This window comes from Galeopterus variegatus, unplaced genomic scaffold (assembly GCF_000696425.1).
Source record: "Galeopterus variegatus unplaced genomic scaffold, G_variegatus-3.0.2 Scaffold4763, whole genome shotgun sequence".
Taxonomy (NCBI): Eukaryota; Metazoa; Chordata; class Mammalia; order Dermoptera; family Cynocephalidae; genus Galeopterus; species Galeopterus variegatus.
In genome coordinates this window covers 139,118-164,843 of record NW_007730874.1, presented here as the reverse complement: position 1 = coordinate 164,843, position 25,726 = coordinate 139,118, and the positions used below count along the sequence as shown (strand labels likewise).

At 35.2% G+C, this 25,726-nt stretch overlaps 1 protein-coding gene across 1 annotated transcript in view; it reads left to right on the top strand.

The window, feature by feature from the left end:
- Positions 1 to 25,726, top strand: part of IMPACT (impact RWD domain protein) — a 25,910-nt gene extending 184 nt beyond the window's left edge. The window contains exons 2-11 of the mRNA XM_008588295.1: positions 1,062 to 1,190; positions 2,146 to 2,198; positions 3,386 to 3,448; positions 9,448 to 9,533; positions 13,952 to 14,074; positions 16,698 to 16,795; positions 18,962 to 19,035; positions 22,641 to 22,731; positions 24,052 to 24,186; positions 24,912 to 25,726. Of these exons, the coding sequence (XP_008586517.1) occupies positions 1,062 to 1,190; positions 2,146 to 2,198; positions 3,386 to 3,448; positions 9,448 to 9,533; positions 13,952 to 14,074; positions 16,698 to 16,795; positions 18,962 to 19,035; positions 22,641 to 22,731; positions 24,052 to 24,186; positions 24,912 to 24,980 (921 nt within the window). The 3' untranslated portion in view covers positions 24,981 to 25,726. The remainder of the gene's footprint in view (positions 1 to 1,061; positions 1,191 to 2,145; positions 2,199 to 3,385; positions 3,449 to 9,447; positions 9,534 to 13,951; positions 14,075 to 16,697; positions 16,796 to 18,961; positions 19,036 to 22,640; positions 22,732 to 24,051; positions 24,187 to 24,911) is intronic.

The window sequence follows — 25,726 nt, the reverse complement described above, 5'->3', positions numbered from 1 at the left end:
TGGCTCGGCCTCGCCTCGCCGTCCCGGGCCTCCTCCACCCGGGGCCGCCCCGAGACCCGCCTGCACCGCTCGGACTGCCCGGCCGCGCCGTTTGTTCCACCTCGTTCCTCTTTCTCGGTGCTTCCCTTCGGCCGAGCGCTCTCGGGCCGGCCGCTCCTCGGCCGCTGCGGGCCTGGCCTGCCTCGGATGCTGTCTTCGTCAACCATTAGCACGCGACTGAGCAGCTCCGGGCCGGAGGCAGAAACTCGAGTTCTGTCTCCTGCCCTGGCGCCGCCAGGATCACCTTGGGCAAACCACTAGATGCGAGATTCTGCCTTTGCAAAATCGGCAGTAACACAGACCCTTGGGTTCTCTGACAGCCCACCAAATCTTACTCCTCTTTGTCTTGAGCTTTCCTTGGGTGTTCACGTGGGTGCCCATAAGGCTTTTCCTACAGGGCTGAGGACAAAATGAGATGATACACAGTTAATGCATACTTTGTTTCCCATTTTTCATCTATAGATCCAGTTATTTTTCTTTTTTAAACCCAACCCAAAAGAATAATTTTTGGAATTTTTGATGGCTTGATTACCAAAAAACCGCAAATAACCACTTAGCCCTGTGCCCAAACTAAAAAAAAAAAAAAATCAAAACAATGATGATTGGGATACCAAGTAGGAATATACGGATAGAGGGTGGTGTTTGGCAACCCTATCAAAGGTTGGCGTTGAGGTAGGGATTACTTGTTTAAAAAGAAGGTAGAACAGAGAAGATAGGTTTATTTTTTTACTTGTGAGTCTCATTTCAGGGTATTGGGGTGCATATATATTTTGGCTTAATAGTGGCCAAAAGCACAGTAATTCGGTAGCAAGGTTAGTTCCAGTAATTACAATAGTATCTGGCAACCACCCAGAGAGAACACGGTGACCCACTGCTAGGAACGTTTGGCCTGTTAAAGCTCATCCAGGGGTCCTTCAGGCTAGTGATGTTCAAAGCAAATACCTTATAGAGTAGTAAGAATAGGGTTTCAGGGTATGTACATTTGTTGACTTTATTTATTTTTTTCCATCAACTTCTTTCAGAATGAGGAAATTGAAGCAATGGCAGCCATTTATGGCGAGGAATGGTGTGTCATTGATGACTGTGCCAAAATTTTTTGTATCAGAATTAGCGATGATATTGATGACCCTAAATGGACACTTTGCTTGCAGGTATTTTTTTTTTCCTTTTTTACAGCAATTTTCAAGTTATAATATTGACTGTGATTGACCACTGTTGTATTCTAATGATTCTTGTGTGTTATTTTCTAAATTGTCTTTGTTGTTGGTTTTTATTGACAATTGATCATCTAAATATATGGTATTTAAATCTCAGATCACCTTCAAATCATGCTTTAGTTGATTCAATCTTTCTTATCCCGATTCTTTTAATATTCTAAAATGTTAATGTACCGTTGATACACTTGAGTTTCACTTCCTTTCATTATCTCATTCATCTATTAGGAGAGGATCTAAAGCTGGAAAGTTGGTAACATTTAAGAGGAAGAATAGGTTAGTAATGTAGGTGGTTCATAAAGTACGTACCCATTTCTTTGTTAATTGAGAATCAGTTGTAGTTAGGGTAAAGTAAATGAAAAGATCAGCTATAGCTTTCTGTCTCAGTGCTTATTCTTTGATGACTGCTTATACTGTCAACATAAAGGATGCTAAATTGAGTTTTTGTTAGTATTTATTTTTATAATACTGATTTGAAAAGAAATGTGTATTGTTCTCTGTTATGTGTTAGCTATTTCATATATTTAGTAGGATTTCACAGGAGTTTTTTAGTATTTCTGCAGAAAATTCTATCCATTTGGGGTTGGGGTCTAATGCCCCTATTTCAGTTTAACTTTCATCTCTGTCCTTTTCATCCTTATTTTGTAACTTTCATCGGTTTTGTACTTTCTCTACAAATAATTAACTGTTTCTCCTTAAACAATTAGCAACATCACTAGCAACATATTCAGGGTAGAAGCATAAGTATAAGGAGGAGATTCTCTCTGAGATTTAACAGAACAATTTGTTTATTAGTTTGGCAGGTTAGAAATTTGCCCAGTGATTAGCCTTATAAATATATTTATTTTTGAACTATGATGAAGTGTTGGTTTGTTTTTAAACTGCATTGTAGGTGATGCTACCGAATGAATACCCAGGTTCAGCTCCGCCTATTTATCAGTTGAAGTAAGCTATATATTTACATTTATATCTTTATAAAAAGATTGTATTTTCAAAGATTTCTCTGTACTGTATGTTGTGTTTATATTAAATAGTTTTCTTATTAAAATGTATGTAGAAATTAAAAACATCTTTTGGATTTGGTATAGAGCGCTTAAATAAAAAATTAAATTATATAAAAACACATTGAAATGTGCCACTTAGTATAAAAGAGTCACAGGATTTACAGGGGTAAAATAGGTACAGAATTGTCTTTAGAGATGGGAAAAGACAACTTCCTCTTTAGACAACCTAGTAATCTAGAAACCATGGCTTTTAGAGTTTCTCCTAACCTGGTTCTGCTGACCTAGCCACAGTTCTTTTATATTCCTCTGCCTAAGACTGCTACCTTCCAGGAATTACACATGGTGCTTCTGGTGTTTCTCCTTTCACCTATCATTGTTGAGGAACTGCCTTCTTAGCAACCTAGGCTTAATCTTCGTGAGTCATGACCTGTTGATGCAAGTGACCTTTGATCTGCCTTGCCCCCTTGACCCAGCAATATGTATTACTGGAACAGAATTGTATAAAAATCTCTATTACTAAATTTTTACCTATTAGTGGGATTATTTTTTGTTTATTTAAAAAACCGTATCAATAAAGCTTACTATTAATAATCGTTCTGTAATTTTTTTGTTTTATAATTTTTTATTTCTGTTTATTACAAATGATGATATAATGATTGTAAACATAAATGTTCTTTTCAGAAAATGTTCCTTTTTTTTTTTTTTTTTACAATCGTGAGAGACAGGTTATTTGTTAGAGTTGTTTTTGAGACACCACTTAGAATAAATTGGCAACTCCTGGTATTGTGGCAAATACTGTAAATCAGGAAATTTAGAAACTGTTCTGCCACTTATGTAAATTTGGGCAGGTTTATGGTACTCTCTGAACCCACTCCTGATTTTTAAACCATTAAGATTGGATAATATTGGTGCTGGTTTTGTCATGGTTTCTTGGGAGGACCTAAAGAATTAATATTAATGAAAGCATTTTGGAATTGTATAGATGTATGCAAATGTAAGAGAACATTTTAATGAAAATAGGTAATTTTTTAAAGTTAAAACCAATTTGTGATTTAATCAGTAATTTCTGTTTGAGATACAAACATAATCCTCAAATAATCTTCTCAATTGTGCTTTCTTTAATCTTAGTGCTCCCTGGCTTAAAGGGCAGGAACGTGCGGATTTATCAAATATCCTTGAGGAAATATATATGTAAGTGACAGGTGATTAAAAAAATTCTGTTAGTGATTCTGTTGTGGGCTTTTGTTGAAATTGTGATATGATAGAACCTTTTCTAAACTTTTTGTTAAGTCACCTCTCCATGAACAAAAAGGATTTATTTGAAGAGACCTCGAAAGGTTAGTTATATAATCTCATATATACATTTAATGACTTCTATTTATTTATTATTTATTTATTTATTTTTTAAAGATGACCGGTAAGGGGATCTTAACCCTTGACTTGGTGTCATCAGCACCGTGCTCACCCAGTGAGCTAACCAGCCATCCCTATATGGGATCCAAACCTGGGGCTTTGGTGTTATCAGCACCACACTCTCCCAAGTGAGCCACAGGCCGGCCCATAATGACTTCAATTTAGATATAAAAATACAGTAATATTTAGAGCTAATAGCTATAAAAACACTTAGCCAGCTTGTGAAATTCAGAGATACTGCTCTTGTTTTGTTATTTTCATAAGTTGTATTGAATGAAATTGATAACATCAGAATCTTAAGCATAATTATTTATTAAACTTCTGTATACTTTGAATTGTAATTCCTCTAGTATTTAGTCATAAGCCTAAGAGTATATTGATAAACCATGTTTTTCATTCATCTTTTATTTCTTCATTTATTCATTCAACATATACTACATGGCAGGCACTGTACTTGATCTTGGATATACATGGTTAGCAAAAACAGAAATGGTCCCTTTTTTCATGGCATTTAGAATTTATGGGGAGAGAGAGATATTACATATCATACAAATGAATGTAAAACTGCAGCTGTGATAAGTTCTATAAAAAGATATGTAGTATTGAGTTTGAACAAGACCTGACAGAGTCTAGGAGGTCAGAGATGGCTTGTTTGACTTAAGGGCTGAGTTAATTAGGTGAAGATAACTCTAGGCCACAGTATGTACAAAGGCTTGGGGTTAGGGAGCTTGGCACATTTCAGGAAACAGTAGAGGTTATATGGAGGGGGAAGATAGAGAAGAGGGGATGGAGGGAGACTGATGGGAAAATGACCTGGTAGTCAGAGGAGGTGCTATGGAGTTTTGTAGGCTATGTTAAAAATTTGATCTTTATTCTAAGAAAAGTTGGAAGCAGAGAGTAGTTTTATTTTTCTTCTTTATTTTTTTTCCGGAGAGGGTTTTTAAGTAGGGGGTACCATGATACGATTTTCATTTTGAAAAGATCATCCTATTGCTGGGTGGAGAACTGATTGGAAGGTAGCAGGAATAGATGCAGGATATCAGATCGAAGGCTAATACAGTAGTACATAGAAAATGTGACTGTGATTGGATTAATTTTAATGAGATACATTGATTTAGTAAAACAAATAATGTTCTAGAATATCAGTTTTACTCTAATCCAGGATTTAGTGAGGATTGTATTATATGTTCTAGGTGGCCACCCCATTTGGTACAGTGAAAGTATCCCCTTTGTGTCCCTGGGATCCTGGCCAGGTTTCTTTTCTTCCCAAAATATTTAATTAGAAAATGGTAAGTCATTGTGGAATCCATTCTACTTCTTCCTTCCTAGAGGAAGAATGGTCTTCTTTGGGACCTCATTTAGTTATTCTGTCATCCTCAGCATATAAATATTATTTATTTCCTTGATTAAATGTTTTCTGATACTTCTCCCTAACCTTACTAGCCACTCCAGCTTTTCTGCCCCCAACAAACTTCTTTCTTTCTTTACTCTTCCTTGCCAATTTATCTCCCCCCTTGAAGTAGAATAAGATAAGTATACTACGGGTTTGTTCACCATTGACTTCTGAATTGTACATCTTTCTTTTTTTTGCGGCTGGCCAGTACAGGGATCGATCCCCGGACTTTGGTTTTAGCAGCACCATGAGTTGTACATCTGATGGTCATTTTCCAGTTCTTATCTAACTTTTGGTGGTGTGGACCACTTCCTCTTTCTTGAAAATCTTTCCACACTTGGCTTCCATCATGTTGATTACATTCATTAGTTAGATTTTTTTTCTACCCTTGCACAATGTTGTACACTCTGAAATGGTTTCCCACTTGCCTTTTCCCAATTTAAAAAGTCCTCCCTTTTACTAAGGGATACCATCCCACAGGGTACAACTTACCTGTTCTCCCTAACTACTTCAGTTGAGCTATTTGAGATTTAGGAAGGGTCAGATTACAAAGCAGTTTGTTCTAAAGACAGAATATGGGTCATGTAGTCTTTCTTGTTAAAAAACCTTTCATTTGTGGGGAACATGGTACTGGTAACACCAAGGTCATGCATTCGGATCCCCAAACAGGCCAGCCGCGCCAAAAAAATAAGTAAATAAAAATAAAAATGCTTGAATAACCCGAATTCAGTGGTATTATTTTGAAACATGTGGTCTAAATAGAAATATACATTCTATTTTTAAAAGTTGTGTGTGACAACTTTATATTTTCCACATATATCCAGCAGGGGGCAGCAAGTGAAAAATATTGGTCTTCAAAAATTAAATAAATGACATAAATGTATGAATATAGTTCCTAATGTTTGTAGTTTTATGACTCTAAATATTGTAACACTATTGAGGTTTGCATATTTAGCATCATTTTGAATGCTGTTTGATTTTTGCCTATCTAAGAAAATGATCTGTGATCAGTTGCTACTTACGTAGGGAGGTAAGAAGTCAGAAAACTAACAGTTTTTCCAGCAAACATTTATTGAGCATCTCCAATATGCTGACACTCTGTTAGAAATTTGGGATTAAAAATTAAGATCGATGTGTACCAATACAATATAGTGAGATAATTACTGAGAGGTTTGGACCAAGTGCTATAGTAGCTCTTTTTGATGTTTTAACAACTGTCTCTGGACATGTTGGTGAGGTTATAAGGAAGGGTTCCATTGTGAAGGTGACCTTTGAGCTCAGTGTTTGCCAGGTAGCTAAAGGGGGAGTATCCCAATACTTGTAATCATCGAAACCATCAGTAGAGGGAACTGTGAAAGCAAAATCATGTAGGTGCGAAGCATAAACAGTAAAGGCCATTTTTGTCAGGCTTCTAGATTTAGTTTTTCATATATCGTAACATCCTTGTAGCTATTTTCTCATCTGTAGAACGGGAATATATTATTTTAAGGTTTACATGTATCATTACATGTACTTTAGGACAAAGTAGCAGCTATCATTTTTGTTGTTATTAAAAGAATCATCTCATCCAATTTTATAAGTTTGAAAATGAGATGACTGAAACTCAGATCAAGTGTTTTGTTTATGGTTACACAGCTTAGTGCATTTTAGTGAATAGCTTTACCCTTAAGTCAGCAAATGTAAATATTGAAAAGTGAAAGCTACAAAAATTAACAACATAGGTAAAATCTGAGTCAGAAGTAATTTTATTTTGATCATTCTATATGGGATTGTTAAGTACAATTATTCACGAGGATCAAATAAAATATTAGTTATTAATTCAAGTTGGTCTTTTATTCAAGATAAAACAAGTTTTGTTCCATGCTCTTTATACTTAGCTACCTTACCATAATTTGATTTGTAGATAAAAGCCTAGCATCTCAACCTGTAATGAGTAGTTCTCAAATTTTTTTATCAGAGTTCTTAGGATTTAGCAGTCTTCTTCCTGGACCATTTGGGGGAGGGGAAGAGAGGCTCTGTAGATAGGACTCTCACTTTTTTCTGTTTAATTTGTTTCTGATTCTGTAAAAGATTTCATTACAACAATGGCAAACATTTGAAATCACTTTTTTTGGGAGAAACACTGAATTCTAGTGAATAGTTAAAAGATAAGCTATTGTCACGAGAGAAAACACAGATACAACAGTAACAACAATAATAAACTGAAAAGAACCCAAAATCCTACTTTCAGTGATAATGAGACTCATAGACTGTTGGGATCTAGGGGAAAGAATGATTTTCACTTTATTCAGGGAACCTTTTACATTCACTGTGACTTCCTTACACTGAATTTCAGTAACAGTCATGTTAAATGCGGGTGAAGAAGGAAGCAGTTGGTAAATGGTACTGAGCAGAAGTGCTGTTGTATTTCTTTGCAGGAGGCCATGGGCCAGGGGAAAGGAAATCCAGAGTGAAGGTTTAATTTCTTCCTTACTATTGTGAAAAACCTACCTAATTAATTTTAGTTAAATTTTTCCAAGGTGTTATTCCAAAAAAACCCAAAAAAGTCTGTATGTGAACATATATTCAGTGGGATGATTTTCCTGTCTCAGGGTGGTTGCAAGGACTAATTGAGGTAATATACGTAAAGCATTTTCTATCTATCTTGTATGTTGTAAGTGTGCAGTAAGCACCAGGTATTATTATCATTATTTAGGGTGATAATGCTGTTGTGAGGAACTCAATAGAATAAGATTAGGAGGTGAAGAGAATTACATACAAAACCATAAATTTTTTAGGATAGTGATTACAAAACACTGTGAGAAAAGGGACCCCATTTATCTCACTACCATACCTCCAGGGCTCCACATAGTGCTTGATGTGTAGGAGAGGCCCTTAAAGATTTGTTAAATGAATTGAGATAGGATCACTTGAAAAGAAACTACTTTTGTAAATTTTTCATTTTTTTTCAAACTTTAAGAAGCTTGTTTTTAAAACCAGGAATTGTAGACTTTTAGGACAAAGTGCCTTTATTTAGAGTTAAGGCAACAGAGACTTCAAGTGGCTTGCATTCCTAAGGTCTTGGCTATTTGGTGGGAGAGCAAATGCAGTCCACTTGAGCTTTGAACCTCAGTCCTGGGCTCATATTCCAGATCTGGGCTTCTTACTGTTTGTAAGATTGTCTTGGACAAGTTCTGTAGGTTTGTTTTCTCATTTGTACAATGGGGAAATAATACCAGCTTCACCAGTTATAAGGATTAAATATGTTGATACATGTAATGCACTTGAGGCTTGGTATGTACTCGATACTTTTTACCTAGCACTGTCTCTTTATTGTTTAGAGGATAGGAGTGCGAATTGTTTAAAAGAAGGTCACCAACATTCTCAGTTTTTAAAAACCTGGGTCCAAATGACTTTTGCTCTCTTTTAAAAAGAAAAGTTACAAAAAAAGAAGATAGTTTTAGTGCTGGGAGTTATGGGTGAGATGGGGAGGATTTGAGGGTGCAGAATTATTTGAAAACAGTGTTGTTTTGTTCTTTGTGCTTGTTTTGAAAGTTTCCTTTGGTGGGTGCTGATGAGGGGTGATAAAGAGAGAGAATGGTTTCAAGGGAAACTTAAGAGGAAGGAGGTAAGGTATTATGAAATAGGGTAGTGATTACTTTAAACACATACCAAAACTTATCTAAAATTAGTGTCATTGCCTAATGAGTAGACACTTGGGACTTTATTTTATAGCTGTTGCCATTGTTTAACATAACTATGGACAAAACTTTTAAACCTATGACACATTATTTTTGTTGTGATCTTTTGAGATGGATTTAATTATCTGAGGCAACCAAATATTTGGAACAATATGAGTCAATTTAGGCTATAGAATATTTTGTCAAAAAAAGGTAGGAGTATGAAATTTTGAATTGATTGTCTTTTAGGTCTTGTAAATTGACTCCCCGAAGGAGTTCTGCGTGTGCTTTGCATCCTTTCTTGTTGAAACAAGTATACTAAATGATAGGTGTACCAAATAAGTGGTTTGAGATTGTTCACTAAGTTTAGAAAAGCAAGCAGAGATTGGGCATCAATACTGAAACTGTATCCAGATAGAAACTAAATCACATTTATATCTGTGTAGTTCATCCACTTCAAGTTCAGAAATTTTCTTTTAACTCTGCTTATTTTAAGTAAGCCATGTTAATTTTGGAGCCATTTGGAATTTTTAATGTTGATATAAACAGTCTATATTAAATACTCAGACATGAATGTTGATAAACCTCATCTTTTTAAAAATTCTTTTTTAAAAGCCATGGTTAAATTGTATGTAATATCTTAGATTGTAAATTTAAGTCTGTGTTTTCTTGAATTTAAGAAAGGAATTTTTTGAAATAAAATTTTTTCCCTGAATTTTGTTTAGACAGAATATTGGCGAAAGTATTCTTTACCTGTGGGTGGAAAAAATAAGAGATGTTCTAATACAAAAATCTCAGATGACAGAACCAGGTAAGATTTAAAAATATTGTGAATGCTCTTTTAACTTACAGTTATTAATTTTTCATGCAGATATCCTAATTGAAATTTTATGTGAAAATTTGTATTCTGGTTTATGGTTTGTATATGATAAATTGTAAGTCTCTCTGGAAAGTTCATTTACTTATGCAGCTGTGGTTATTTCTTTCTGTAATATTTAGCTTCACTGGTTTTATGTTACATTCTTATAGAAATATATTTTTATGGTAAAAGAACTTGGGTCCAGAATCTCTGTTCTCTTTGCCTATTCTTAAGTAATAGGAACTTTGTAACATTCCACATGAATTATTGGACCGTATAAATTAGATGTTAGCTTCAAAGGAGGCTAGTGTTTATAGAAAAACAACTTTGGGAAGCATGATGACCACAATTAGGATGTAGAATTAACTTTGAAAAAAATCGATTTTTTTAATTGAGATATTATTCACATGCCATAATTTGACTTTTAAAGTGTACAGTTTAGTTGTTTTTAGTATATTCTCAAAGTTGTGTAGCCATCTCCACTGTCTAATTTCAGAACATTTGAAAATTGCTATTTTGCTTTATTATTATTAATCTTTTATTGAATTGTTAAGTATGTGACATAGAAATATCTAATGTTTTTTGTTACTTCACTGTGCTAGTCTTTGTTCCACTTACCACAAAGGCCTTTCTACACTTGGAGTAATTGCAGAAATGCAATGTATACCAGTAAAAATGAGGACCCCCAAAAGTTTGGGATCACTCTACTCTTTGGAAATTTAAAAAATTGGTCTTAAAAATGGTATTTTTCCTTTTTCACCTATATCCATGATGTAGTTTAGCCACTCTTCACACTTTAGAGTTATTGATTTTTGTTGTGTAAATTATAATTTTGAATTTTTTTTTTTTTCCTTTTTGTCTTTTTTCGTGACTGGCAACGGATTGCAACCCTCAGTGTCGCACCCGTACCGGACCGGGACCGGCAACGGGATTGCAACCCTCGGTGTTGCGCCCGCACCTCGCTCAGCCAGTGAGCAGCCGGCCTGTACGTGGGATCCGAACCCTTGGCGGGAGCGCCGCCACGCTCCCAAGCGGCGCACTGTAGCAGTGCACCACCGGGCCAGCCCATAATTTTGAATTTTTATAAATTTTGTTTGGATTTTTTTCTTTAAAATTGCTTTTGCAGACTTCATATTAAAATTGAAAGATTAATAATTCTGAAGAGCTAATAAGGGTAAACGCTAGTGATCGGGATATCTCATAAGAATTTTCTTCTCCAGGGCACCTGCTTGATAAGTAATATATCTTGATGTTACTGTTAATCTTTTTTTTTTTCCTTTTTGTCTTTTTTTTGTGACCGGTAACGGGATCGCAACCCTCAGTGTCGCGCCTGTACCGCGACCGGCAACGGGATCACAACCCTCGGTGTCGCGCCCGCACCGCGCTCAACCAGTGAGCGGACCAGTCTCTATATGGGATCCGAAGCCTCGGCGGGAGTGCCGCCGCGCTCCCAAGCACCGCACTCTACCGAGTGTGCCACCGGGCCGGCCCTACTGTTAATCTTCAGTACAGATTTATTCTTTATTATTTATATTGTTTTTATCTAGTATTGAAATTTTAAATTTTTTAATAATTATATACAGCTATTTACAGTTTTTAAAATTTTTTGAACTATTTTTAGACTTATAGAAAAGTTGCAAAAATAGTACCAAGAGCTTTTTTATATCCTTCACCCTGATTCCCTATTCACATCTTACATAACCATTGTATAATTACTAATAACAGTAAACTAACATTGGTGCAATATTTTTGACTAAACTAAAGAGCTTATTCAAATTTCATCAGTTTTTCCACTGATGTCCTTTCTGCTTTTATAGGATCCTGACCACTATTCTATACTGCCTTTAGTTACTTCTCCTTGCTTTCCTCTAGTCTATAGTTCCTCAGCTTTCCTTGACTTTCATAACCTTGACACTTTTGTAGAATACTGATCAGTTATTTTGTACAATGCCCCTCAATTTGGGTTTGTCCAATGCTTTCTCATGATTGGAGTGAGATTAGCCATTTTTGCAAGAATACCACAAAAATGATATTGTGTCCTTCACGGTGCATCATATCAAGGAGTTCATAACATCCATATGTCTCATTATTGATGTTTACCTTGATCTCTTGGTTAAGGTAGTATCTGCCAGATGTCTCCACTCTAAAGTTACTGTATTAGTCAGGGTTCTCAAGAGAAACAAAACCAATAGAGATTTGTGTGTGTGTACCCAAGAGAGAGTGTGTGTGTATGTGCACATACACACATACATACATACAGTCAGCCTTCCATATCTGTGGGTTCCACATCTGTGGATTCAACTAACTGTGGATTGAAAATGTTTGAAAAAATACATTGTGTCTGCACTGAACATGTGCAGACTTTTTTTTCTTGTCATTATTCCCTAAACAATACAGTAAGACAACTATTTACATAGCATTTACATTGTATTAGGTATTATAAGTAATCTAGAGATTATTTAAAGTATATAAGAGGATGTGCATAGATTATATGCAAATACTATGCCATTTTATATCAGGGACTAGAGCATCTGTGGATTTTGTTATCTCTGTGAGGTCCTGGAACCAATTCCCCACGGATATGGAAGGAACACTATATATATATGTATATATATATGTGCATGCACGTGTGTGTGTGCGAACACCCACGGGGATAGTTCAGAAAGTTCATGGAAAGATTTGTTCTGTCTTTTAATTATACTTTTCTGTGAACTTTTTGAAGTAGTCTCGTGTGTGTGTGTGTGTGTATATATACACATATACATATATGTATGTATATATATAAATAAATAGAGATTGATTTATTTGAAGGAATTGGCTTACATGATTGTGGAGGCTGGTAAGTCCAAGATATGTAGGATAGGCCAGCAGGCTGGAGACCCTTGGAAGAGTTGATGTTGTAGTTCTAGTCCAAAGGTAATAAGGAAAAATTTCCTCTTTTTCCAGAGAGGTCAGTCTTTTTCTATTAAGACCTTTAACTAATTGGATGAAGCTACTCGAAGTCAATTGATTTAAATGTTTTTTTGTTGTTGTTGGGGTGGCCAGAACCAGGATCTGAATGCTTGACTTTGGTGTTATCAGCATCATGTTCTATCAGCTGAACTAATTAGCCATCCCTTAAATGTTAATCTCTTCTAAAAAAATACTTTCAAAGAAACATCTGAAGTAGTAGTTAATCAGACATCTGGACACGTGGCCTAGCCAAGTTGACAAGTAAAATTAACTGTCTCAGTTACTACCTTTGCATCTTGTAGGAGATATTTTGAGGCTATGCCAATATCCTGTTTCTCCTTAAACTTTTTAACTTTTAGTATCCATCAGTGGATCTTGTCAGCAGTATTTATTACTGTGGTATTTGCGTAATGGTGATTATTTCCTTCATTCCTTCTTTATTGATTAATTGGAGTTCTATTGTGAGGAACAGGTGTCTCTCCTCCCCATTTATTTGTTTATTTATCTATTTTTTATTTGTTTATCTATTTATTTCTATCAATATGGACTCGTGTGTATTATTTTATTCCATAAGTTAAAATTTCATATTATTTATTTTGTTGCTCAAATTATTCTAGCTTTGGCTGTTAGGAACTCCTTCACATTGGTTCCTGTGTTCTTATAAACCCCTGTTGGGAAGATAGAATAGTTTGGTCAGGGCCCTCGCCTTGGGTCCAGTTGGGTGTAGTACAGCATTCTTTGTAAGCAAATTGTGTGTGTATGTGTGTGTGTGTGTGTGTTAGTGCGCATGTGCACCAATGTATCTTTGTAATTTTGTTGCTATTGTGTTAGAGGGGGAGAGGGGGAGAGGGAGAGGAGAGGGAGAGAGGAGTTTTAGTGCAGCAGGTGGGCAGGTGTCTACCTTGGGCACCCCCCCGGTGCTGCCATGCTTTCCAACCTATGGCTCCAAGGACCTTTTGTCCAGTTACCTAGCTCATAGACCTGCGTGTGAGGGGTCTGGTGACCCAGCCTGGTATGTGAGGAGTCTGGGGACCCAGCCTGGTGTGTGAAGGGTTTGTGACCCAGTCTGTGAACAGGCTTGAGGGGTTTGTGAGCTCCAGACCCAGCCCTAGCTTGGCAATTGGCCCAATCGGTACAGGATTACCAGCAGGTAAAAGAGCCCGACAACTGGCGTGGTCATGTAGCTAGACAACCCCCATCTTTTTTTAATGAGCATTTTTTACTTTTTGGAACCACAAGATGTTCCAGACTCATCTTGTATTTTCCTTGCTCCAACCCTGGAATCAACCATTTCTCCTAGGAGCCCTGGTTCCTTCTGTGAGAGAATGGTGTTTAGAGACTAAGACCCAACAATTTTTTTAAAAGTGTAATTTCTTACTTGCTTTATAGATCAGTTATAATGTCTTATAATCACCTAGGCCCCGATGTAAAGAAGAAAACTGAAGAGGACGACATTGAATGTGAAGATGATCTCATTTTAGCATGTCAGCCAGAAAATCCAGTTAAAGCATTGGATTTTGATATCAGTGAAAATCCAACAGGTATAATGTTACTAACTAGTTTCTTTTGAGGGGAGTGGGGTATTATGCATTTTCTTTGGGATGGTATAGAAATTTAGTAAAAACTCAAATGGTAGGAAATAGTTATTAATTTGCATATAATTGAGATTTTTTTCTTTCCCCTTGCTTGTTGGCCATTTTGGTGTATGCCAGTTCTATCAGAATGGTGAGGAAAAATAGAAATTTACTTTTTTCTCCCTACTTTCTAGAGTTTTGATTTAGTGATGGAAGAAATTCATACTAAGAAAGGCTGTTAATGTTTTCAGTTTACATCCTGTTTTTATATCTCTATCTTCTGTCTTCTTATATCTCAGAGTTAAATTTTTGTCTGTGCTTACAAATATAAATATAATAACTGAAAGTACAGCCACTGAAATTAAAGCTAGCAAAATGTCTTTAAGCAAATTTGTTCCATTATCAAGTAGTATTTAACTCATAAATAGGTTGATGTAATAAAATCAGCTCTATGTTTCTATAAGAAAAGTATATGTTTAATTAAATTTAATTAATTAATTAATTAAGTTTTTGGCATCTGGCCGGTACAGGGATCTGAATCCTTGACCTTGGTGTTAACGATACTGCACTCCAACCAACTGAGCCAACTGGCCAGCTCCTGTGCTATCTTATTATTTTTAAATTTGGAATGTTATTGTCAGTTTTCCTAAGTCTCTTGCAAAATCATGGTAGACCAGAGGGAACAATCATTCTGTTTGAAGGTATAGCATTTCCTATGCCATTTTACAGTAGCTTTTATCTTTGTATATATATATATATATTTTTTTTAATTTATTTTTATTATGTATTTCTCATGCACAACATGATGTTTCAAAGTGTATATACATTGTGGAATAGTTAAATCTAGCTAATTAACAAATGTATTACCTCACATAATTTTCATTTTTGTGGTGAGAACATTTAACATCTACTATCTTCTTCAAGAATACAATATATTGTCATTAACTATAATTACAATGCTGTGCAATAGATCTCTTGAACTTTTTCTTGCTATCTGACTGTGATTATATATCCTTTGACCAACATCTCCCTCCCTTTCCCTCTCCCCCTTCCCCCAACTACCCCAGCCTCTGGCCTGGCTTATTTCACTTAACATAATGCCCTCTAGGTTCATCATGTTGTTGCAAATAACAGGATTTTGTTTTTGTTTTTTTAAATCCCATATCTTGGCTATCATGAATAGTGCTGCAATAAACCTGGGAGTGTAGATATCACTTTGACATACTGATTTAATTTCCTTTGGATATATGCCCAATAGTGGGATTGCTGGGTCAAATGGTAGTTCTGTTTTTAGTATTTTGAGGAACCTCTGTACTGTTTTCCATAATGGTTGTACTACAGTAGCTTTTAAACAGTATTCTGCAAGTTTAAGGTTTCTGAATGTGTCCCAGGGCTAGTGGAAGGGGACAAAGAGGAAATGAAAGAATGGGGAGAGGATCCAGGGTTCCTAATCATGTTTCAACCTAAGTAGCTCCTATTTTAGTCATTTATACATTTGTGGATTTGATATAAGACTTTTTTGGGAAACAGGATATACCATTAAATGAAAAAGGTGAAAATCACAGTCATAATAAAAAGTCAATGGGTCAGTAGTTCGTATTGACCTTAATACTGTATTTGACTTATTTTACTGTATTAGTACATTGGTCAAAATCAATTCAAGAAGATAGCAGTATCAGAGGGAAGGTGAAAGATTCTACATAAAATTAGTTTCTTTTTTTTTTTTTTTTCCTTTTTGTCTTTTTTACTGACCGGTAACGGGATCGCAACCCTCGGTGTTGCGCCCGCACCACGCTCAGCCAGTGAGCGGGAACCGGTCTTCACATGGGATCCGAACCCTCGGCAGGAGCGCCACCGCGCTCCTAAGCGGCGCACTCTCCAGTGCGCCACCGGGCCGGCCCTAAAATTAGTTTCTTGTCATGAGTGACTTTTCATCCTAAATGAGGCAGGTGGCAGCAGCAAGGATGATTAAGTTTCTTTATAGTTAAGGGTGAATTAGTGACTCTTCAACTTAAGAGGCAGAATAACTGCAAATCATGATACTTTTATGGAATACCAATTGGATATATTATCAATGTATTTAATTCCGTTATATGAAATAGGAACAGTTTTATTAGCAGAAGACATTATATTATAGCTACAGAATGTACTGTCATAGGTTTCCCACCCCAGATGTCTATCAATAGTAGAATGGATAAATAAGTTGTGGTATGTTAGCAGCTGTCAATCTTTGGTCTCAAGACCCCTTTATACTCTTAAAAATTAGATATTTTATTAGGTATTCTACCAGCTTACACTACCACACAGTCTAAGATTTGAGTCTCACCACCACTTCCACTGGTTGACCTTGGCAGGTGAAAATCATTTATTTATAAGTCAAGTATTTTTTTCTTGTGTGCAATATACTTAGAAACTTTCTACTTAAAATTATAATTTTAAATTTAATGTTGATAGACAACTATTAATGGCTATTTTAATTAATTTGCCATGTAATTTACATTTCTTTCCCAACTGTCCCACCAGTGCCAATTTTAGTATTCAAATGTAAGACTTTTTGAAAATAAAGCAAATTAATTCTTTAAATTTATAGAAATAGAAGAATTACCTCCGATTGATCATGGCATTCCTATTACTGACCGAAGAAGTACTTTTCAGGCACACTTGGCTCCAGTAGTTTGTCCCAAACAGGTAAAGTTACTGTGCATAGCTCACTTTCATGTTGTTTTACCAAAGTAATTCAAGTAAGTGATTTTGCAATAATATCTTTTTTTTTACTCTTATGTTTAATTTTCATGTAAGATAAAAATTACTGGCTCATTTTCCTACCCCAAATTACTGTAAATCGTAGAATATTTATTTTTGTTTGTCACTGCTTTCAAAATTGTATCTAAACTCTGATTAGGGCTTAATCATCTCATGAATCTTTAAGTAAGAAAAACTCATTGTGTTATTGTAGAAAATTATGATACTTAATAGCCTCTTAAAAAGAATTATTTGTCCTTTGGAGTGTGAGTGAGTTCTGTGAAACTAAGTCCATTCCCTTGTTGCCCAACAAAGGGGACAGTGGACAGATTGGCTGAGCTCAGTCTTTCCTACCTGAATTACTTTTCCTTTCTGCTTCCTGATCTTAGGTAACCTTATCCCTACGATATAAATGGGAGACTTTTCCGTCAAAAACTGTATTCCTAGGTCTTTGCCTTCTCACACTTATTTTAGCAGAATCCTTTTCTTCTTTCTTTCTTATGTAATCTAGCCCAGCTTAAACTTTGTTGATGTATCAGGCAATTTTAATACTACCTATGAAGTTAAATTTTTTAAAAAAGTTTTATTTACTGCAGGTTTTAAGCATTAATCTCTTTCCTTTGGCCTTTGCGGCTACTCTACTCTCTAAGCTCTTTTAAAGCCCCGACCTTTAGATTATACAGTTTTTGGTAAGAGGCCCTTTCATTCTCTTTTAGCCCCTGGGAGAGAAAGTTCTTTTCTCCATTGACTTGTGGCCAAGATAACAGCCTTTGGTTCAGCCTTCTGGTCTTTTCTCTCAAGAATCCTATTTTGTTCTTGGCCCTTGCTCATAACCTTTTTGCCAGTGTGTCCTCCATAGACATTTTATTTTGTTCTGAATCTGTTCATCATGGATCCTCTTTCTGTTTCTGATCATAGTCATTTAGAGTTACTAAATTATAATTTTTGAGAACTGAAACAAATCTTAGAGGTCATTAACTACTTTATTTTATTTTATTTTATTTTATTTTTTGACTACTTTATTTTATTATTCAGGAATCTGAGAATTTGAAAGGTTAAAAAATGATAAACAGAAGATTGCACAATTTATGATCCAAATTGGTCTCCCCAACTTCAGCTGTCTTCCCTACCTCCAGTATGTCTTCCATACTCCTTGCCAGTTATAACCTTCCTGAAAAATCTGACAATGTGTCAATCTCTTCTATTCCCTCCCCCACATAATCTTTGCTGATATCCATTGTCTACAAGGGAAATCTAAACTCCTTATACAGGCCTTTTGTTTTACGACACTGGCTTGTCATTCCTGATACATCTTCTGCCATCTCATTCATACTCTAAGTTATAGCTGCTTAAAACTTCCTGAACTTTTTCTCTTTTATGTTTCTGCTAGGATTGCCAGATAAAATACAGGATACCTCGTTAAATTTGAATTTCAGATAAATGTTATTGCATGGGACATACACTAAAAAATTTTTGTTGTTTATTTGAAATTCAAATTTAGCTGGGTGTCCTTAATTTTTATTTGCTAAACTTGGTCACCCTGGTCTCCCTGCATTTGCACATGCTGTTTCCTCTGAGTGGAATGTCTGCTTCCTGCCCCATCTGCTCTCTTCCCTTTTGGTGCAGAACTGCCACTTATTTTACAAGTCCTGGCTCATGCGACCTCCTCTATGAACCTTACATGACTCCCACAGAAAGTTTGGGTTTTATAAAATTTGAAACATACCATTATTGTATGCCTACCACATTGGATATGTACATTTGGTAAATTACAGAGCTAATTTTTAGAAATTCTTATATTTATATTTAAAATTCTCTATGTGGGGGACAAATTTTCATATACAATGCCTTAGAAATAGTGCGTAAGTATTTGTTGATAACTAGTGCTTAAATATACCAGGTCTGATATTTTTATACCAATTGAGTACCAGTTTCTGCCCTTGAAGTGAGGAGAAAACTTTGGAAATGGTCTTTTCAGAGTGTAGTAGACCCTTTAAATGACTATTTAATATAATATTTACATCAATACGCTTTAAGATATTTTTATAGCATTTATGTACAAAGCAGATGGAAAGCATACATTAGTTTACTTATATTACTTCTCTTTTTAAGGTGAAAATGGTTCTTGCCAAATTGTATGAGAATAAGAAGATAGCTAGTGCCACCCACAACATCTATGCCTACAGGTGAGTGATCATCATAATTTTTGGAATATGCAATTTGTAAAAAGGGGGGGTGAAATTATTCGTGATATTAAAAACTAACAACTATTATGTGTGTTTTCCATTATAATAGTAATAGACATGTAGAATATTTGGAAACTGCCGAAAAGGAAAATAAAAAAAGAATTGGAGGGAAAATTAGGCATTTTCTGCCGTTGAAAGTAACTGATAATATTTTGATATGTTTTCTGTATAGACTTTATTTTTTTCAGTGCTTTACCCTTGTATCCTGTTTTTTCTTAATTTAACAAAAGCATTTTCTCTTGTTATATCTACTTGATAAATATTATTTTAATGTCGGTATTTGCTTGATTTTCCTTACCACAATTTATTTAACCATTTGCTTTTTGTTTTAGTTTTTCATGTTTTTCAATATTATGAAGAATAATCCAGTGAATATCTTTGTATACTTTGTAGATTATTTCCTCAGGATAGGTTTCGTTTGCTTCAGATTCTTTTTTGAAATGAAATGGAGTAATAATCAAAAAGAAGAAAGAATAAGGGCCAGCACGTGGCTCACTTGGGAGAGTGTGGTGCTGATAACACCAGGGCCATGGGTTCGGATCCCTATCTAAGGATGGCCGGTTAGCTCACTTGGGAGAGTGTGGTACCGACAATACTAAGTTAAGGGTTAAGATCCCCTTAGCAGTCATCTTTTAAAAAAGAAAGAAGAAAGAATAATTTCTTAGAGTTATCAAAAAGTGTAAACATGTTTGTAACTCCTGACACATATTTTTTTTTTTTTTTGTCTTTTGTCTTTTTTCCGTGTCCGGCAACGGATCGCAACCCTCAGTGTTGCCCCCGTACCGGACCGGGGACCGGCAACGGGATTGCAAACCTCGGTGTTGCTCCCACGCCTCACTCAGCCAGTGAGCAGGAGCCGGTCCTGACACATATTGCCAAATTTTTTCCAAAGGTGTTTTTAAAAACAATTTAGGCTCCCGTCTGCTGTGAATTAAGAGTACCTCTTTTACAATGTGCCTTACAGTTTTGAGTACTAAGGTTTTTATGCAAATCTTTGCTGATTTGTAAGTGAAGAAATGAAGGGCATATTAGTTTTTTATATGCAAATTAGTAAGACTTAAAAGAACATAATTTAGGCCTAAAATAAATCAGAATACAAACACAGGGATTTGGTGAAAATTAAAAAAATATGATTGAGACTGTTTTCAAAGTCTAGGCTATCTGAAACCCAAACTAAAAAAAATCCATTACTTTGGATAGATGAGTTTTTAATATAACTAAGTTCACATCTATCTCTTTTAAGTGCCAAACGTACAAAAAACTATTTATTATGTTATTCCCTTCTTAATAGAGTATCACTGGACAGAATTTTAGTGTCGTTTTACTGAGTTAGGGCCTCAGAATGAAAATGAAGGATTAGACTGTGCCCTCAGTGATTAGAATGTGTCATAAAATGGTAATAGTTGCCATTCATTCAGTCCACATGTTTGTTGAGTGCCTACTCTGTGCCAACACTTTACATAAATTTATTCTGATTATTTCAGCAATGCTGCCACTATAAAAAAGGAAACTTTTTGAGGATCCCATAGATGTTATGTGATAGAGCTGAATTTGATAATCCAGTTTTATTTATCTCTTTATTTCACTCCTATGTGGCTATGTGGGTCTACCTTCAACAATCTTGTACATAATGTTGACCCTAAGTTGTCAAAAAAAAGTTAAATGATGTGCTGGTTATTCTGTTTCAGTCCCCAGATGTTTGGGCTGTTAATAAAGTTCTTGTGAGTGTTTTTGTAGTTTTTCTTTGTCCTTCTATGTTAATAAGTGATCAGCTATTGTTTCTCACAGTTGCTGTCAACATGACTGATAGTAACAGCCCCAGCCCCAGTCCCACTCCCAGCCCCACTCCTTCCACTTCTCCCTCCCTTACGTAATTGATGCTTGGGAATGAAAGAGCTTAGTTTGTCAGAACTGTGTGTCAGATGAGACTAAAAAGACACAAAATGGAGGCTTGAGGGACCCCACTGGCAGTAAAATAAATGAACTTTATCTGGAACATGGACTTTGTGGTATTTTGAATGCTTAGGGTCCTTTTAAGGTTATTTCCTAGTATTGGGGCTGTGTTCCCGCTTTGGAGTTATGAGTTGCTCTGCTTTTCAGGCTACTGGTGCACACAGCTATTGGATGCTACATCATTATTTTCCTAGCATGTGAGGAAAGGGTTAGTGAAAATTTCAGTGGGTTCATTAAAAAAAAAAAATTTAACAGCACTGATTTATATAGTCGTTTTCTTAATTAGTTCCATAAAATTATGGTGTTAGATTATAATTACAAGCCTAATCTAAACCAACCCCTGGCTCCTTTTTGATTTCAATTTGTCATGTAAAATTTTGTTTAATAGTACTAACTTTTCCTCCGGTGAGGTCAACTCTGAATAATAATAGAGCCTGCTCATCGTAAGTGGTCAGTAAGTATTTATTGAGTGGATGAATGGATGGATAAATACGACTGCTATAAGATAAGATAGTCAAAATAATTGACTTAGGTGTGTGGCTGAGCTTTTATAGCTTTTTATGTTTACATAAAAAGGGCCACAAAAATGATTACATTGTATAATGTTGAATATACTAATTATCTTGATTTGAGCATAACATGTTGCACACAAATTCTGATATTCGGTGCTGTACCCCATAAATATGTACAATCAATTATGTTTCAATAAATTTTTTTTTAAAAGTTCTAAGTTTTTTATAGCCATAGCTGGGAGGATATCTTTACCACATTTGCCCAGTTCCACCTGATGTCACTGTAGGAGCCTAAGAAATTCACTTATGGAGACATACCTTAACTGGCACTATTTTTTTTTTTTTAATTTCATTTCTAACACTTATTTATTTACCAAGCTTATTCTACTACATTGTAGTTCTGCATCATTACTCCAAACACTAACTTTCTAGACAATGAAAATGGACTAAAATGACATGATTTATCTCTAATATTGATAGCTTCAAGGGGAAATTTTTAAAGAGAAAAATAAATCTTTTAATTCTTACTCAGAATGGGGAAAATGGAGAAATGCTTGATGGCTAGAATAAAATGAAAGTATAAAATAGTAACTTATTTTGGTTTTAGTGCCTTCATCTTTTTCTGTATGCTTTTTGTTTCTTTCATTAGGTCTTAGACTTTTTGAGGACAGGAGCGTACCACTTATCTCTTTTATATCATTTCATAGTGCCAGTTATTATAATGCTTCTATACACTGTAGTCCCAGTAAATGTTTTTCAGTGACTGCTCTCTGTAACTTTATAGCTTCAAGGTTAAATGAAGTTAGGGAAATATTAGATACATAAATTCACCTTTCCATAATAGTAACATTTCTGATATAAAGGAGACACCTTTGATTCCTAGCTTTCCCAAATATAGAAAAGGTGAAACATACTGGATGGATAGTAAGTCATCAGTGAAAATTAATGTATAGTTCAAGAAGGATTTTTAAAAACAAATATGATTTTGGAAGTGATCAAATTAATAGCAACAAGTATTAGGTAACTTTTATTACAGTAATTTGAGGTTTCAAAGTGTAATGCTGTTATATGTATTTCCAGAATATATTGTGAGGATAAACAGACCTTCTTGCAGGACTGTGAGGATGATGGGGAGACAGCAGCTGGTGGGCGTCTTCTTCATCTCATGGAGGTAGGCATAAGCTAAACTGTTAATCCTGTTCTATAGGAGCCATAAAATTTCTCAAAACAGAGCTCCATTTAGGAATAAGTAAATCAATCAAAGTATATAACATAAGATATATTTGTTTTAATTAGTAGTTAATTTTTAAACATTGATTGAATGAACGTTTTAACCACTGGATATGGGAGAAAACAAATGGTTAATAACCAGTGCTGTACTTTCAAGACATAGATAATAGAAGATTGTCTTCAACTTTGGGAAAACTTTTCTTTGGTTTTTGACAGTTTCCTTCCTTCTCTCTTTTTGTTCTGTCTTTGTGGAACTCCCGATAGTTGAATATTGGAACTTCTGGATAGATCCAGAATATATTTCTTTTTTTATTAAGTTGTTCATCTCATTGTCTTTATGTTCTGAAACATTTTCCTGACTGTCTTCCAAAATTTCTGTTGAATTTTAAATTATTTTTAGCAACCATGTATTTAATTTTTAAAAATTCTTTCTTGTTCTCTATTTTTCCTTTTCATAGTATCCTATTCTAGTTTTATGGATGCAATATCTTCTAAAATTTCTCTGAGAATATTAATTAGAGTATCTTTTTTTCAGATGTTCTCACCCTTAAAATCTTCCTGGTCCATTTTAGTTTGTTTATCTTGTCCTTTCTCTTTCATGCTGCTGGATTTTCATCATCTGTCTGGTGATCATTTATTGTCCATTAATTTTAAGAATGGATTGTTTTTTTCCGAAGGTAGTTACTATGGTTTCTTCTGCTATTGTGTGTGGAGGTTTGTCTTTTAACTAGGCCTTTCCCTCGAATAGGAACTCTATATGTGAGTCAGGCCTGTAAACTGCTGGGCTTCACTTTAAGGGCAGCTTTGACAAATGTCGAACTGATGAAGACCTTGCTGGTAGGCACCAGCGATTACTCATTCAGCCCCTGTTCTCTCAAGTATCTAGTTCAGAAGCAAGATTTTTTGTGTTGTTGTTTGGCCTAGTGGTAAAAGGCTACCTAAACTGAGCTATTCTGGTTGAAGTCACCAAGAAATGGAATCCTACCTGCATGGTCTCCCCTTCACTCTGCCTGATTGCCCCAAAGTTTGGAATTTGAGGACACTGTAGAACACAGTGTTCATTTTCCAAATTCCCTTCTGTTCAAACATTTCACTCCCTGAATTGTTAGTAGTCACACTCAGTGCATACTTAAATGGTTCTGCTATTAAAGTCACTGGGAAATTTTATGTGCAGTTTTATATATGGGTCATTTCATTCTCCTTTAAAACTCACATTTGTATATGTCTATTTGCGTATCTAATTATGCTTCTGAAATAACAGATTTTGAATGTGAGGAATGTCATGGTGGTGGTATCACGCTGGTATGGAGGGATTCTGCTAGGACCAGATCGCTTTAAACATATCAACAACTGTGCCAGAAACATACTAGTGGAGAAGAACTACACAAGTTCACCTGTAAGTGGCTATTGGTATTATATCTAGAGAGTTTCTTATCACTGCCTATGGGAGTTTTTAAAAAGACAGAAAATTTAAAATGAATCAGAATGTGGTTGGTGGATTAGTAAAACCTTTGGACTAAGAAGCTGAACACTTATGCTGTAGTGAAAACAGTGTGACTGGCCAGCCTTGTGACCTTGGGCAGATCATTTCATCTCTTTGAACCTTGATTTCGTAGGTTCATAGAGTTTAAACTTTTAAAGAACAACTAGTTTCCACCCCCTAGAATTGAGGCCCAGAAAAGTTGTAGCTAATGTCACACTAGATGTTCTCTAATCATCTATAAAATTCTAAAATTCTCTGTTAGTGTCAAAGTATCTTCCCATCCCCTGGTATGCCTTTAGGTGCTTTCTTCCTTTATACTTTGAGTTTATTTTCATTCATATTTTAAGTATGTTCATATCTATTTTATTTAAACTGTACTGCCTTACTTGGGAAAGTGGACAATAGATTAACAATGAAATTATTCAAATATAAATCTACTACATAAATATTTTCCTTTATTATCTTTGATTATTTTTTAAAATACTGTAATATACTATAAGTGAAAGTGCCCTGTAAAACAAAGATGATACATAGGAAAATTATTATATCCTCACTATTATATACAGTCTATGTGATCAGATTTAAGGTTCCATCTTCATATAAAAGGGAGATACTGCACTGGTTTGTGTCTTTTTCAGGAGGAATCATCTAAGGCTTTGGGAAAGAACAAAAAAGTAAGAAAAGACAAGAAGAGGAGTGAACATTAATACCTGAAACTATATGAAAGGTTAATTTGCCTATAATTATATATACATTCCATAGTCATCAAGGAATATATTGTGCAAGAGAGAGTAACTGCTCAAGTCAGCCAATTCAGTGTGGACACCTACATTATCTTTTCTGCTTTGGTTATATCATCTGCCAGAAAAAGAGAACTTATGATATATTCCTGTGTGTTTCAGGCTTATTTGGGAGAACTAATTTGAACTTAATCATCACTTCATCTAATTTTAGGAAGGTAACAGTTGCCCAGGGCAGCACCTGAATTAACTGTCCATTTCAGTTCATGTCAAGTGCCTTTGTTAGGTGGGGAAGAAATGTCTCTAGAGGAAGATAAATACATGATTTCTTGTCATCGGGATTCTTATACTGTTAAATGAATATTACCTTTTACTGCTCTTTATGGCTTATTGGAATAGGAGCTCATTGAAGATTGATCTTGAAGAGTTTCTTCTTGTGATTTTAGTTCATAACTGTGTCACCTTTCATTTTATAGTGTTCATCATTGAGTAATGGATTAAGTGAAAATCCAGGAGAATCCATCTGCAGTTATGTGCTGAGGTGATAATTGATCTAACATTTGTTAGCATAGGTGTTATGCCTCAATTTTTGTTGCACATTGGTTATTGTGAAATTTTAAAAAGTGATTTTCTAGTGTCTGCCTTTTTTGTTTAATTCTTGTAATGTAAAGCAATAAATATGGAGTGTCAGTAGGCTTCTTTTACCCCTGAAA